Source organism: Dama dama, chromosome 16 (genome assembly GCF_033118175.1).
Source record: "Dama dama isolate Ldn47 chromosome 16, ASM3311817v1, whole genome shotgun sequence".
NCBI classification, from domain to species: Eukaryota; Metazoa; Chordata; class Mammalia; order Artiodactyla; family Cervidae; genus Dama; species Dama dama.
This window is the reverse complement of record NC_083696.1, coordinates 35,013,707-35,027,230: the sequence shown is the minus strand read 5'-3', so window position 1 is coordinate 35,027,230 and position 13,524 is coordinate 35,013,707. Positions and strand designations below refer to the sequence as shown.

Sequence of the window (13,524 nt, the reverse complement as noted above, 5' to 3'; positions counted from 1 at the left end):
AAGAGATTATGGAGGAAGAAGCCCTATTACAGTGAATTAAGGAGAAAGTGAGTGAGAAGAAATTGAATTGGCAAATGTACGTAGCACTTATGCTCCCTCCCTCCTAAGCTTGGTCAGGCTTTCTGATTCTAAAGGCCTCACTCTGGCTCCCTCCCTGCCATTCCTCCAGTAGGACTCACTTGGGTCCCCGCAGTGGCCAAGGAGGGAAAAGGCCCCAGATTCACTAGCCGTTGCTCCCTCAGCCTGTGTCCTATCTCCTGATTCTCTCAGTAGTGGCAGATCCTGTTCTTCTCAACGGATTTGACTGCAGCTCAGTTTCCCTCCACATTCCCCCTGCCATCATCAAGATCCCAGGTGGTGCCTTAATGAGGAGCTGCCCAGTGGGGAGTCCATCCTGCAAATCGCAGAGCCTATGATGCTGCCTTACTGAATCACTCCCTCAACATAGTCACCACGCTTGGTTCACATGCTCTTTCCACCCTGGCCGCCACACACTGGATCAAGATGGGATGCTGAGCCAAAGATCAATAGTCTGCAAGAAGCCTGGTCCCAAATCTCTGGGGACCGATGATACACAGGGAGCTATTGATGGTAAAGGACACAGGAGTAGAGATGTTCAGAGAAATGGCAATATGCAGAAGCTGAGAGGGAGCAAAAAACGTGAATTAGACACAGAGAGTAAGTCAAGTAGTTGCTGGTAGCAAGACACTGAGTCAGGACCACAGCCATTAGGATGGTATCAGACGCTTCATGACCTTCTGAAGTTGAGAGGCCCAGCTGGGAAGCTGCAGAGGGTTTTTCTGTCTTTCCTAGTATGCCCTGAATCTTCATCTCTCACCCCTCCACTCTGGGCAACTTACCCTAGAAAGAGAGATGCAGTGCTCCAAGTTTTGACCACAGCCTGCTGGTCCTGTGGTCCCCTCATGCCTGCTCTAAGCCCTTATTGAGGCCTCCAGTCCCCTAACTCCATCTCTCCCAATATCTCAACCCCACCTGCCTGGACTCAGCCAGACATCACTTCAACACCCTCCAACTGCTGTGCCCACCCTGCTACATGGTCCCATGAGTCCACACTTTGTGCTTACCTAGTGATTGGACACCCAAGCTGTGGACACAATGGAGAACATAAAAACCAGTGGAAGACCCCATTTGCTCAACTCTTCAGAGTCCACTACTGCCCACAATCCTGCTCTGGTTCCTGTAGCCTCCTGGCCACCACTGCAATCTTCACCGCTCCTTATGCTCCTGACCTGTCCATGGTGACCCTGAGTCTACAGCCAAGGTGAGACAGAAGAGGAACTGCTAGGGATAAAAAGGGTGAGAACTGAAGGGGGAATGTGGAATTGAGGTTATGTTTTTAAGGAAAAAGCATGTTTGTAAGCTGACTCATTAATAATGAGGGCAATGAACATTTACAGTCATCCCTCGGTATCCTCAGGGAACTGGCTCTAGGAGCCCCCGTGGATTTCTTTTTACCAAAATACTCAAGTCCCTTAAATAAAAAGGCGGAGTACAGTCAGCCCTTTGTATCCACGAGTTCTCCATCCACAGATATGGAGAGCTGAGGGTATACAGGCCCAGGTGGTATCCAAGAATCATGTGTATTTCTACATTTAATCCTCATAACAATCCTATGAAGCAAGCACTACATCTTGTTCTATGGATAAGAACACTAAAGCACAGAGCAGTAACTCCCTAGTAAGTGGCAGAACCAGGATTCAAATCCAGGCAGTCTGGTGACCAAAGCCATGATCTCAACCACTATACTGTAATACAGGCATACCTCAGAGACATTTTGGGTTCAGTTCCAGACCACCTCATTAAAAGGAAGATCTCTACAGTGTGAGTCACAGAAGTTTATTGGTTTCCCAGTGCTTAAAAAAACGTATGTTTACCTATACTGTAGTCTATTATGAATGTGACAGAATTATGTCTAAAAAACAATCTACATACATACCTTAATTTTAAAATATTTTATTGCTAAAAAATGCTAACCATCATTTGAGCTTTCACTGAGTTACTGTAGTAACATCATAGATCACTATAACAAATATAATAATAATTAAAAGTCTGAGATATTTTGAGAATTACCAAAATGTGACAGAGACATGAAGTGAACACTGTTAGAAAAATGGCGCTGCCAGACTTGTTCAATGCAGGGTTGCCACAAAACTTCACTTCTTATGTAAGAAATGTAGTATCTGCGACGTGCAACAATACGAGGTATGTCTCTATGCTGCAAGTGGAGAAAAATGCAGAGTCCTTCAACCAGCCCCAAACAGGAAGCAGACAGCCACCCAGGGATCTAGACAGTCAGGTTACTGCTTGAGGCTTCTTCTTCAGTCCAGATCCTCCCAGCACCCATCTGAACCTACTTTTCCTGTCTCTAGACTGGGAGCTCCTGGGGGTCAAGGGCAGGGACTCCCACTCCCTTAATCCCACTTCCACACAGCAGGCCAAGCAGAGGTTCATCAGACAAACGGACAGAGCCTTTATTTCCTCACTCACTCCTTGGATCTCTGTCAGAAGACAGATGAGAGGCACTGTATGTAGAAGGCAAGTAACCCTTCTTCTTTCTCTACAAAATATTGTATTTTATTTATGCTGTGGCAAGTTGACCTACACACTGACTTGGGATGTTACTTTTTCCACACCGGTCACTCATCACAAAAGTCCCTTTCCAGGAGCCAGCGGGAAGGGGAAGTAGGACAGGGAGGCCCACTTCCGTAAACTCAAGTTTTGTTGGAGACCTTGAGCAGTTAGAGTCTTCTCACAGGTACAGCCATCCTAGACACTCAGTCTAGACAACAGCTTGCCCACAGGTCGTCAGAACCGGGTATCGCGAGCCCTTCTTCTAGGCTGAGGGCCACAGCTGGAGGCAGGTGTGGGCCCGAGGTCAGGGGGTGCCCCGGGGGGCTGGTAGCCATACTCATTGGGGTCCAGGGGGTCTCGGCTCAGCAGCACCCACACTGCAGGCACATGGCTGCGGACCGTGAGGGGATCCAGGCCTGTGTCAGGTGAGGTAGGCACCCAGCTGTCCTCGGTTTGCAGGAAGCGCAGCTTGGTAAGCTGGTACAAGCCTGGTACCCGCCGTTTGACAATCTCAGCACAGCTGACAGCCTTGCCTGCAGCGCGGCCAGAGCCTGAGAACACGACGTGGCGAGCGCTGCCGCCCTCCAGCCGCTCCAGCGCCAGGCCCAGGAGGTTGCGGATCTTGCTGCCAGCTCGGACCCGCATCTCCAGGGTATCAGGAGGCAGCTGGGGCATCGGGCAAGGTGCGGGGAGTTCCACAGAGCCAGCTTTCCGGTAGTGCTCCATCCAGCCTGCTGTCGCGTCCGCCTCGCTGCCCTGCTGCAGGAAGTCAGAGGATGGTGGGCGCTGTGTCCCAGGCCACCCCCACCTTGCCTCCCTAGGGCGCTGCTCTGCCCAGATATTCCAGAAATGGGACCTTAAACCCCTCATCCCCAGGACAAGGGGTCATGCCTGCCTGCCCCTAGGGGGGGATGTACCCCAGTCCTCTGGACAGGGCCATGACCCTCCACCGACACTGAACACCGGCCAAGCCACTGCATCTCCAGCTCCCTGGCACTGGGAATGAACTTTCCTCATCTGGGGCTCCCGCGGACTGGGTCCGGGCCCTCACTCGAGACTCCCCGAGCACAAGGCTGAGTGCTCCTCACCCTGGGCTCCCCACGGGGTGACAGAACGCAGGCGCCTCATTTCGTGCTACCAGAGGTCAGGGCCAAGCCCTCCCCCCCACACCCCATGCTCCCCCAAACGGAGCCAAGAGCCCTCATCCAAAAGCTCCTCAAAGACAGAAACGATCCCCTCCCCAACTCCTGGACCCCGAGGACAGGGCCGGGCACCCCTTTTCATCCAGAGATTCCAGGGTCGATCCCCGCAACCGAGGGTCCCTCAGACACTGGGAAGCAGAGGCTCGGGCCACCCCTGGCGTCGGGGCCGCGAGAGGCCAGGCCCCGCCGTCCCCACCGCCACGGGCCACCGCAGAGGCCCAGGACCCGGCCTCCCCTCTCCTCCTCGCACCTCCAGGCGCCCCCGCCCCGCAGGGCTCCGGCTCTCACCGCCGCGGCCGCGCACTCCCTACGCTCGATCTGAAGCCAAGATGGCGCGGGCCGAGAGCGCGCCGAGGTCGCGGGGCCGCGCACGCCGGACGGGGCGGGGCCTGAGGGGCCGGGTTCGCAAACTGAGAGGTGCCGGACGCCGGGGAGTGAGCTGGCCCCGGACGCCCGGATCCGCAGCACGCCGGGTGTCTTCGCTGTTCTGCCCCGGGCAAGGAGCACTGCTTTGCGAGCTGAGAGAGCGCTGCGGGGGAGAGGAGCGGCCAGCCGAGGAGTCCCGCGTCCGAAGTCCGCGTCGGAAGGATGCGGAGGATTCGGCCCTTAGAAGATGCAGGGCGGGCGTTACCTGCTGAGCACACCGCAGTAGCAGAGGCAGAGTGGCGGGTTTCTCTTTGGACCGGAGCTAGAGGTGCCGGTGATGTGGCTGCTGCGGGCGCGAGAGCCTTGATCACCGAGTTCTGAACTTTAACTTCACCCTGTTGGAGAAGACTCTTGAGAGTCCCTTGGACTGCAAGGAGATCCAACCAGTCCATCCTAAAGGAGATCAGTCCTGGGTGTTCACTGGAAGGACTGATGCTGAAGCTGAAACTCCAATACTTTGGCCACCTCATGCGAAGAGTTGACTCATTGGAAAAGACCCTGATGCTGGGAGGGATTGAGGGCAGGAGGAGAAGGGGACGACAGAGGATGAGATGGCTGGATGGCATCACCGACTCGATGGGCATGAGTTTGAGTAAACTCCGGGAGTTGGTGATGGATAGGGAGGCCTGGCGTGCTGCGATTCATGGGGTCGCAAAGAGTCGGACACGACTGAGCGACTGAACTGAACTGAACTGTGGGCACTGGCGAACCACGGGGGCTCTCATCAAGGCGCAGGTCAAACCTGTTCGTGTGCGCAGCTCTCGGGCCTCCCTCTGGTGACTCCTGGCCGCACGTTCGTTCCAGGGCCATGTCCGCGGTGCTTCTTAAGTTGCCCCGCCTATAATAAGTGCTCAAGTATTTGTTAAAGCATTTGTTGAAAGAATGAGCCAGAGAAACAGCAGTGGGAATGGGGGAAAGTAAATTAAGTTGGAAGATACTACGAGGTGGGTTTGGCGACTGTTCGGATGGATGGAGGAGGGAAGAGTCTAGGATGGCTCAGAGTTTCAGACATGTTGGATTTGAGATGCCAATGAGACCGTGCCAGTATGGTGGCAGGCAGGCCGACGTAAAGGGGCCTGGAGCCGCAGCAGTCCCAGAGACCACAAGAGGACAGCAAACACTTGGTGGAGTGAGGTGCCATTGGTTTCTCTGCTCTTTAATATGCCAACTCTCCCTCCTTTCCAGCCACACCACCGCCCCGCCTCACCCCCACCCCAAAGCCCTCTGCATCCTCTTTTAGGCTCCCCTTCTCTTCTCGTAGCACCAGGAGAGCAACATAGAGGCTCCCCTCTCCTTTGCACATGCTGCTCCCTTGGTTCTCAAAGACCCTGCATATCACTCTCCAGGGCTACCTGCCACATCCCTTTTTTTTCTGTGCCCCCAGAGAACCCTGTGCCACATGGTTCCCTCCCCTTTTCCATGACTGTTTCCCCAGCTATCCTGTACAGGGCAGGTGGACCCCACCTGTGACCTCCCCACCTGGTTTGGCATCTGACATTTAGAGTGTCCTTGGTAAATGCTGGACTTCCCTGATGGCTCAGACGGTAAAGCATCTGCCTACAATGTGGGAGACCCGGGTTCAACCCCTGGGTCAGGAAGATCTCCTGGAGAAGGAAATGGCAACCTACTCCAGTATTCTTGCCTGGAAAATCCCATGGATGGAGAAGCCTGGTAGGCTGCAGTCCATGGGGTCGCAAAGAGTTGGACATGACTGAGCGACTTCACTTTCACTTTGGTAAATGTGGGATAAATGGATACAAAACCAAATGTTCCACTCACATCAAGCAAATGAGAGCATTCATCCTGAGAGCTCTATATCTTCCAGAAAGCTAGACTAGGATGAGTATAGCTGGTGGTCCAACTCCTAGGAAGATGGACAACTCTGGCCTCCACCACCCTCATCCCCACCACCATACCCATCCAAGACCAGGAAGCTAACACACTACTGAAGTGGTCTCTACAGTTTTATTGTCACTGGAACAGGACGCTGATGAAGGGAGGAGGTGCAAAGAGCAAATCTCAAGTAACCAGACCTCTGACCTCAGAGCCCCACCTGAGTGCAACCAGGTAGGTCTTGAATCCAATAAATACAGAGCCACCTCTTTTCTGCTCTGTTACAAGGGCAGGCTGGCACAGGTCCTGGAGCCTGGCTGCCCCAGCCCACCCTGGGATGGGAAGCACCATTCACTCTTCCACAGGCTTCACTTGCTTGGCAGCTTCTAGCTGGCAGAGAAGTTCATCCCATTGCACAAACTGCTTGGAGAGAAGCACTGTCTGGTCACAGGTCAAGGTGACAATGAGAATGAGAGGCAGAAGAGAGATGTCTGACTTTCCTCAAGGCAGGGGGAGCTGGGGGACACACAGACTGGTTGGGATGGGATGAGAGACAGAACTAGGAATGGAGTAAAAGGCCAGGCTCCATACAGCACTCCTCAGGGACCCAGCTGAGCGGAAAGGATACAGTCTTGTTGTATTCCTCCAGGAGAGCCTTGGACTCCTCAGTGACCTCCACACACTGGTCCTGTGGGGCCAAGGTGGGGCAAAGAAAAGCGTTAGACAGAGCCCACACGCCCCACTGCCTGCCTCATCAAGGACCCTCGCTCCTCAGAAAAGGCCATGTTTAACCTCAGAGCTAAAAGGAGCAAATTTCTAAAGAGGCACTTTCAGGCTCTGCTATGGGTAGCCTAACTGCAGTCCTGAGGCTGATGGAAGAGGGAGCGAACCACACATTTAAAGACCTATTCCTACTGGTATATGCCTCCTTCTCCCCTGTCCCCTATATCTGAACCCTCTTTGAACTTCACACTAGAGCCTGGCAATAGTGAAAAAACAGCTCCTCCACATTTGGTCAAGGACACATCACCCCCAGGAATTCTTGGGTACCTCCCAACATCAATCTTCTGGTGTCTCAGGATAGTCCTATTCTGGGAGGCAGGCGGCCTAGATTTTACCCTAGGCAAGTCCCTTCCCCTCTGGAAGGTGCCTGCAAGACAAAGGAGAAACCCTAAGTTTCCCCTGAAGCTGACATCAGCTCCTGAGGCTACTTCCCCAGGAGGCAGGGGTGGGGACAAGGAGCCTCACCACCTCTACTTTCCCACCGGGCCTCTCCCCTCCCGTACCTGCTGCTGGATGTGGATCTGGGCCAAGCGCTGCAGGCGGGCGGCATGCTCAGGAACGGCTGTAAAACACAACGCACGCTGCCCAGTGATGCTGCTGCCTTCCCCCGGGACTGCTCAATAGTCTATTAGGTCTTCAGCAGGATTAGAGTATTGAGTGGAGAAGCTAAACAAACGCCAGCTTCATCGACCGCTGCAGCTGGAGGTGGTGGTGGTGGGGCTCCCTGCCCACCCCAGTCCTATTCTAGGACCCAAAGGGGAGGGGAAGATACAGGCCCTTGGAAGACAAAACCTTGGGGTTCCCAGAGTTGCCCCATATACCCACCCCAGTGTTGTGAGCATGGCAGGTAAAGAAAGCTTTGATTATTATAGGATCTGTTCCTTTGCTCTCAGCTCGGCGGGACCAGAGCTGCCTGGCCCAGGGAACAGGGAGCCTGCAGGTGGGCTAAGGACAAATGCAAGGTCCCTAAGCTGGTCACCTGGAACCCAACACCCAGAGCCTCAGCCACCATGCTGGGCCCACAGCTTAAGGCTGTCAGATGCTCAGCAGGAAACTGATCAGGGGTATGGAGGGGGAGCTGGGAAAAATACCTCCAGAGACAGACAAGATGGATATCTGGATTCAATTAAAGTCACTGTCTGCTTGTCAAAATCCTGGCCCAGGGACTGCCCTAGGCGGCGCGGCAGGAAGAATTCACACACATTCACACCCCTCCCCGCCCCCTGCACACACATTCACACCCCCCTGCCCCCTGCACACACATTCACACACCCCCCCCCCGCCCCCTGCACACACATTCACACACACCCCGCCCCCGCAGGAACTCTTACAGTCAAACCTGGCCTCTGCAACACCCTGAAGGACAGATGCTGAGGGGTGGGGTAGAAAACAGAAGGAATCCTAGAGTGGGAGGCCACTGGGCTTACCTGAGTGTCCTTAGGGCCAAACTGCCCGAGTTCTGAAGCTGAGCTCTCTGCCCTGGCAATTTTAATCCCAGTGCAGGTGGCCAGTACCCTCAGGTGAGGGTAAAGACAAGGAGCAGAGCCAGTCTGAGCCCAGGGAAGTCCTGCCCATCCACCGACCTCCCCACGTAGAGCAGAGGAGATGCAACCCCAGAAGGTACCTTTGATGTGAGTGCTGTCCAGCATGGGCACCAGAGCGTCCACCTGCTCCAGAAGTGCAACCTGCGAGAGAATGAACTGCTCCTCTGCAGCATGAACAGACAAGAGAGCAGCAGTGAGGCGGGCCCAGGCACGGCCACTCCCAGGCGAGGAGCTGGGGACCAGGCCAGGGAGAGGGCTGAGTTCTGGAGCCGGGGGCAGCCACTCTGCCCACTGTCCCCTTCTTTCTGTGCACACTCCCCCAGTCTGCCTCCACCTCTCCTGGATGCCACTGGTCTGAACTATCTTGAGCCCAAGGAGGCTCTAAGTGCCTCCAAATCCAACCTTTCTCCAAGTTTTAACTCTGAGGCCTCTCCCTCTAGCCTCCTATCCACAAATTCAGAGAGCCCCTACTAGGCCACAGGAGACAAAGTACTTCGGACCTGAAGTACCCAAGGGCTCCTGGGAAGGTCTGAAAGAGGAGACTTGTGGAAGATACCAGGCGGGTAGTGCTCAGTGGATCACAGAGGCACAATTACAAGTTCCTGGAGAGCTGGGACACTAAGAGGAGGGTACAGTGACAAGCGCAGCAGGACTGCGATGGCCCTGTGCACAGGGGGTTTCAATGACTGCAGAGTGGGAAGGGCATTCAAGAAGGGAGGACTGTTATCTCAGTCATCTGATGGCAAGAATGCATGTCAATCAGCAGAGGAAAAAGAATTCAATTGGCTGAACTGGAGTAAGGAGAGCACAGGAAACAGCTAGATGGGAGGGGAGATTCGGCAGTCTATAGGGAGCTTTGAATGGTAGGCTAAGGAATTAGGAATTTATCCTAGTAGGAAGAGAAAGATACACACATACTGAGGTTCCAAAGTAAACACTGTGGCATGCTGGAAATGTGTCTGGGGAAGATGATAGTGAGCCACATGCAAGAAGTGGGAAACTAGGGTCAAGAAGAGGACTTAGGAATAAGCAAAGGGGCGGGGGGGGGGGAGAAGAAGAAAGAAAAAAAAAAACAAATAAATAAAAAGAAAACTTAGGAAACTGTTCAAGTGCCAGGGGATGAACACCGAGACAGTGCCACAGGGAGGGGTGGAGAGGCTGGACTCAAGAATCGGTGCAGGGGAAGACCTCCTGAATGGTGCCTGAGTCACAGCAGTGGTTTAGGGATGTTCTGGTTCACCACTGCATACCTCACACCTAGGATAGTCCGGACCACACCTGATGAGCACTTGAATGCATGAACAAACACAGGTGATGGCAAACCATACCTCGTGGAGTAGCTAACTAACCGATAAGCAAACATTGCTAAGACAATAGTTCCTGTCTAGAACTCTGAAATCCCAGCACTTTCCCACCTGCAAGATGCTGAAACCCATGCTTATATCCTCATCTCTCCCACGGCAATGCTCTCTGCCCCCACCCTTTCCTAGAAGCTCTATGTCTACTGAGCAGAAGTAAGGAAGGTTCTGAAGGAAAATCCTAGAGGCATGCCATAGACAGAACACTGGAGTCACCTCCACAGTGGCTGGCACTCTGGTCTGCAGCTGGCTCCAGGGTGTACTGTACCCAGTGCCTACAAGAGGACCACAAGTCCACCTCCAGCCTCAGTCCAGATTTCAGAGATCAGCTTCCTGGGCTGCATCCAGGAGAGGACTGAGAGGGAGGCCACCTCTGTGCCCAACTTCCCCCAGATGCATGTGCACATCCTACCCAGCACTACCTGCCAAGATGAACTGCAGCTTGGAGGCATCAGGTAAGGCAATGCGGTCAATGTACTCAGGATCCAGGTATTTGATCAAGTCTTCAACTAGAAAAGTAACAAGATGGAAAATGGAATAAGGTTGGGGAGTGGGGATCAGTCTTGTGAAGGAAGGATATCAGGGGAAGGGTCAGCCTTGGGGAGAGCCTTGAGTGAGGAACTGATACCCACAGGGTCCACCAGGCCCCCATCCCCACTTCCCTGTCTCTTCCCTCTGATCACCTGCTGTTCAGTCACTAAGTTGTGTCCGACTCTTTGGACCCCATGAACTGCAGCATGCCAGGCTTCCCTGTCCCTCACTATCTCCGGGAGTTTGCTCAAATTCATGTCCATTGAGTCAGTGATGCTATCTAACCATCCTGCTGGCCAGAGTCAGACTTTACAGCTGGGAACACAGTTGCCTCCAATACCCTGGGGCCCTCAGCATTTTCACTGATCTATCTTCAAGGGTAGAAGGTAATACCTTGCCCCTCTGTGCCACCAAGACATGCCAGAACTTTATCTGATTTCTAGTTACTGAACAGATTGCTATCTCTGACATAATCAAAAAGGCCTGGCTGAGCCAAGGCTGGGGTTCTCAGTGCCTGATTTCTTTCCTGCCCCTGAACCTTGCCTATGGAAATTCCATACTCCTCCTCTCTCCTTCCCCAGCGGACTTTCAGGCAGAGCTCTCATCTCAAAACTTAGGACATTGCCATGGGCTTGGGGTTTAACCACAAAGTAGAAAGCCTACCCCAATCCACCATTTCATCAGGAAAATGTCTTCACCTGCTATCCCCAAAGGGAAACTCCAGTGACCTATTGGGCTTAACAGCCTGGGCAGGGAACCAGGAGGCATAGGCTTGAGAAGGAGGGCAGGCAGGCACCTCATGGAAACACTTACTCTTTTTGTACAGAACCTTCACCCTCTCCCTCTTGCTGGCGATGTTCCCCAAAGCCACCTGCACCTTGACCAGGCCATCAGCCACCTATAAGGGGAGTGGAAGTTAATTCCAAGATTTACCACTTGGCTCAAGGCTTGGAAGAGATAAAGAATCTTCATTTCCTCAGACTCCAAACTTCCTTGTCCCTGCAATCACCCCCTTCTCTTGTATTAAGAGATCCAACTCCACCTTCTGGGAATCCTCAGTATGAAGGGGTAGATAATCATGTACTCCTCGGGGAGTTTCATGTGACTGGGGAAGTAATGAACTACTTTAGGGTTTATGGGGCACTAGCACATACTATATATTCACTGATCCCTTCCTCTTGGCTGAACTGATCTAGGCTTTAAGGGTAGAGGGTGAGGAATTCCAGTATTAAAGGGTTGAATAGATGGAGAGACTATGAAAGTGAATGATCTCACACAGGTTTTAGATTAGAGGGTAAGGAATGCGGATATTCAAGGATCAAATTTATGAGGAGGCAAATCAGTTCAGTCGCTCAGTCGTGTCCGACTCTTTGCGACCCCATGAACCACAGCATGCCAGGCCTCCCTGTCCATCACCAACTCCCAGAGTCCACCCAAACCCATGTCCACTGAGTCAGTGATGCCATCCAACCATCTCATCCTCTGTCATCCCCTTCTCCTCCTGCCCTCAATCTTTTCCAGCATCAGGGTCTTTTCCAATGAGTCAGCTCTTCGCATCAGGTGGCCAAAGTACTGGAGTTTCAGCTTCAACATCAGTCCTTCCAATGAACACCCAGGACTGATCTCCTTTAGGATGGACTGACTGGATCTCCTTACAGTCCAAGGGACTCTCAAGAGTCTTCCCCAACTCCACAGTTCAAAAGCATCAATTCTTCTGTGCTCAGCTTTCTTTATAGTCCAACTCTCACATCCATATATGACCACTGGAAAAACCATAGCCTTGACTATATGGACCTTTGTTGGCAAAGTAATGTCTCTGCTTTTTAATATGCTGTCTAGGTTGGTCATAACTTTCCTTCCAAGGAGCAAGCATCTTTTAATTTCATGGCTGCAATCACCATCTGCAGTGATTTTGGAGCCCAGAAAAATAAAGTTAGCCACTGTTTCCCCATCTATTTGCCATGAAGTGATGGGACCGGATGCCATGATCTTAGTTTTCTGAATGTTGACCTTTAAGCCAACTTTTCCACTCTCTTCTTTCACTTTCATCAAGAGGCTCTTTAGTTCTTCACTTTCTGCCATAAGGGTGGTGTCACCTGCATATCTGAGGTTACTGATATTTCTCCCGGCAATCTGACTGAGTAAAAGCAGCCAGAGAGACAGGAGGAAAATCAGGAGGATTTGCATTATAGATGACAAAGGGAAAAAATGTTTTGAGAAGTCAGTTCTCAAATGGGACACAATCTGGTGATAGCTAATATCACAAGCAGTGTACGAATGGACGTCATTACCTCTGAGGCACTTAACTCCAGGGTATGCCCGATACAGCCACCTTCAGAGAAAGGTCTTTCCATAGTTAAAAACGGGAATGGACGGGAAGTGAGCTGTCAAAATCAGCCACTAGAGGGAAGGACCGTCAGTCCATATCTGAACACCCAGTATTCACTCCTTTCCCCTCCTAATTCTGGCCCTCTCAGACCTTATCCCTAACTCCCTGGAGCCTTCCTTATCCATCTCTGGTCTGCTTCTTTTGGGGTCCCATGGACCTCTCTTTGCACAATTCACTTAGCAATTAGGCAAGGCTCCATAACGTCCCTTTCACTGTGACTTCGGCGCTTACTGGAAGCTCTTACTCATTAGTCAGTTTCTCGCGTGTGTCCGGTCTCCCCAACTATCCCGCGAGGGTAAAGACAGAGTCTCCTCTTTGAGCCCACCTCAAGCCCACAGTTCCCTCCATGGAAATGGATCCCGAGGGTCCGATATGCTCTGGGAGGTCTCGGACCTTTGCTATTTCAATAGCCTAGCTGCGAGCAACGGGGCTGGAGCTGCAGCATCCATCTGCAGGACCAGGCCAATAGGCCACTCTTGCTTTGCCCCAGAGAGGGACCACTGGACCCCAAACCGCTCACCTTCCGCGAGCCGCGAGACCCGCCTGGTCCGTACACCCAGCGCTCCAGCTCCTCCACACGGGCCTGTAGCCGCTGAACATCGGTCACAGCCGCCATGGCTACCGCTGCCCCGCCTCAGCCAGGAATAGCCAGAGGGCAGGACATCCGTCCAAATAGAGAAGGCGGGCCAATCCGAGTGGACGGGAGCCCTTGCATACAGGAAATGACGCCATGATTCAGCCCTTCGATGCGGAAGTGGCAGGCAGGGCCAACGAAAAGCTGCCTGGTAACCTAGGCAACGGCTACCTGTCAGGCGCTAATTTCCCTGCTTGTCAAGACGAACTTTGCCTCTCTTCTTCCAATTCCA

General features: G+C 52.9%; 2 protein-coding genes across 5 annotated transcripts; both read right to left on the bottom strand.

Annotated features, from left to right (window-relative positions):
• Nucleotides 1-1,958: 1,958 nt before the first annotated feature.
• Nucleotides 1,959-4,150, bottom strand: RPP25L (ribonuclease P/MRP subunit p25 like). Of its 4 annotated transcripts, none has more exons than XM_061163781.1 (2): nt 4,083-4,150; nt 1,959-3,351 (listed from the first exon to the last, which is right to left on the bottom strand). In XM_061163781.1, exon 2 carries the CDS (start codon nt 3,316-3,318, stop codon nt 2,827-2,829), a length of 492 nt encoding a protein of 163 aa, XP_061019764.1. In that variant the 5' UTR covers nt 3,319-3,351; nt 4,083-4,150; the 3' UTR covers nt 1,959-2,826. The 4 variants fall into 4 exon arrangements, with proteins under 4 accessions (XP_061019764.1, XP_061019763.1, XP_061019762.1 ...); XM_061163780.1 differs by having other exon boundaries at nt 1,959-3,348; nt 4,045-4,149; XM_061163779.1 differs by having other exon boundaries at nt 4,045-4,147.
• Nucleotides 4,151-6,166: 2,016 nt separating this feature from the next.
• Nucleotides 6,167-13,314, bottom strand: DCTN3 (dynactin subunit 3). Its single transcript, XM_061163778.1, has 7 exons — nt 13,179-13,314; nt 11,083-11,167; nt 10,161-10,247; nt 8,461-8,544; nt 7,340-7,398; nt 6,682-6,741; nt 6,167-6,494 (listed from the first exon to the last, which is right to left on the bottom strand). Exons 1-7 carry the CDS (start codon nt 13,272-13,274, stop codon nt 6,405-6,407), a joined length of 561 nt encoding a protein of 186 aa, XP_061019761.1. The 5' UTR covers nt 13,275-13,314; the 3' UTR covers nt 6,167-6,404.
• Nucleotides 13,315-13,524: the final 210 nt, after the last annotated feature.

Bases quoted from the DNA above. Each gene is read 5' to 3' on its own strand.
- DCTN3 (XM_061163778.1), bottom strand. From the start codon at position 13,274: ATGGCGGCTGTGACCGATGTTCAGCGGCTACAGGCCCGTGTGGAGGAG. The intron at 10,248-11,082 runs GTAAGTGTTTCC...TTACTTTTCTAG, and splicing joins GAAGGTTCTGTACAAAAAGA to TTGAAGACTTGATCAAATAC. The intron at 6,742-7,339 runs GTACGGGAGGGG...TTGGCCCCACAG, and splicing joins AGATCCACATCCAGCAGCAG to GACCAGTGTGTGGAGGTCAC.
- RPP25L (XM_061163781.1), bottom strand. From the start codon at position 3,318: ATGGAGCACTACCGGAAAGCTGGCTCTGTGGAACTCCCCGCACCTTGC.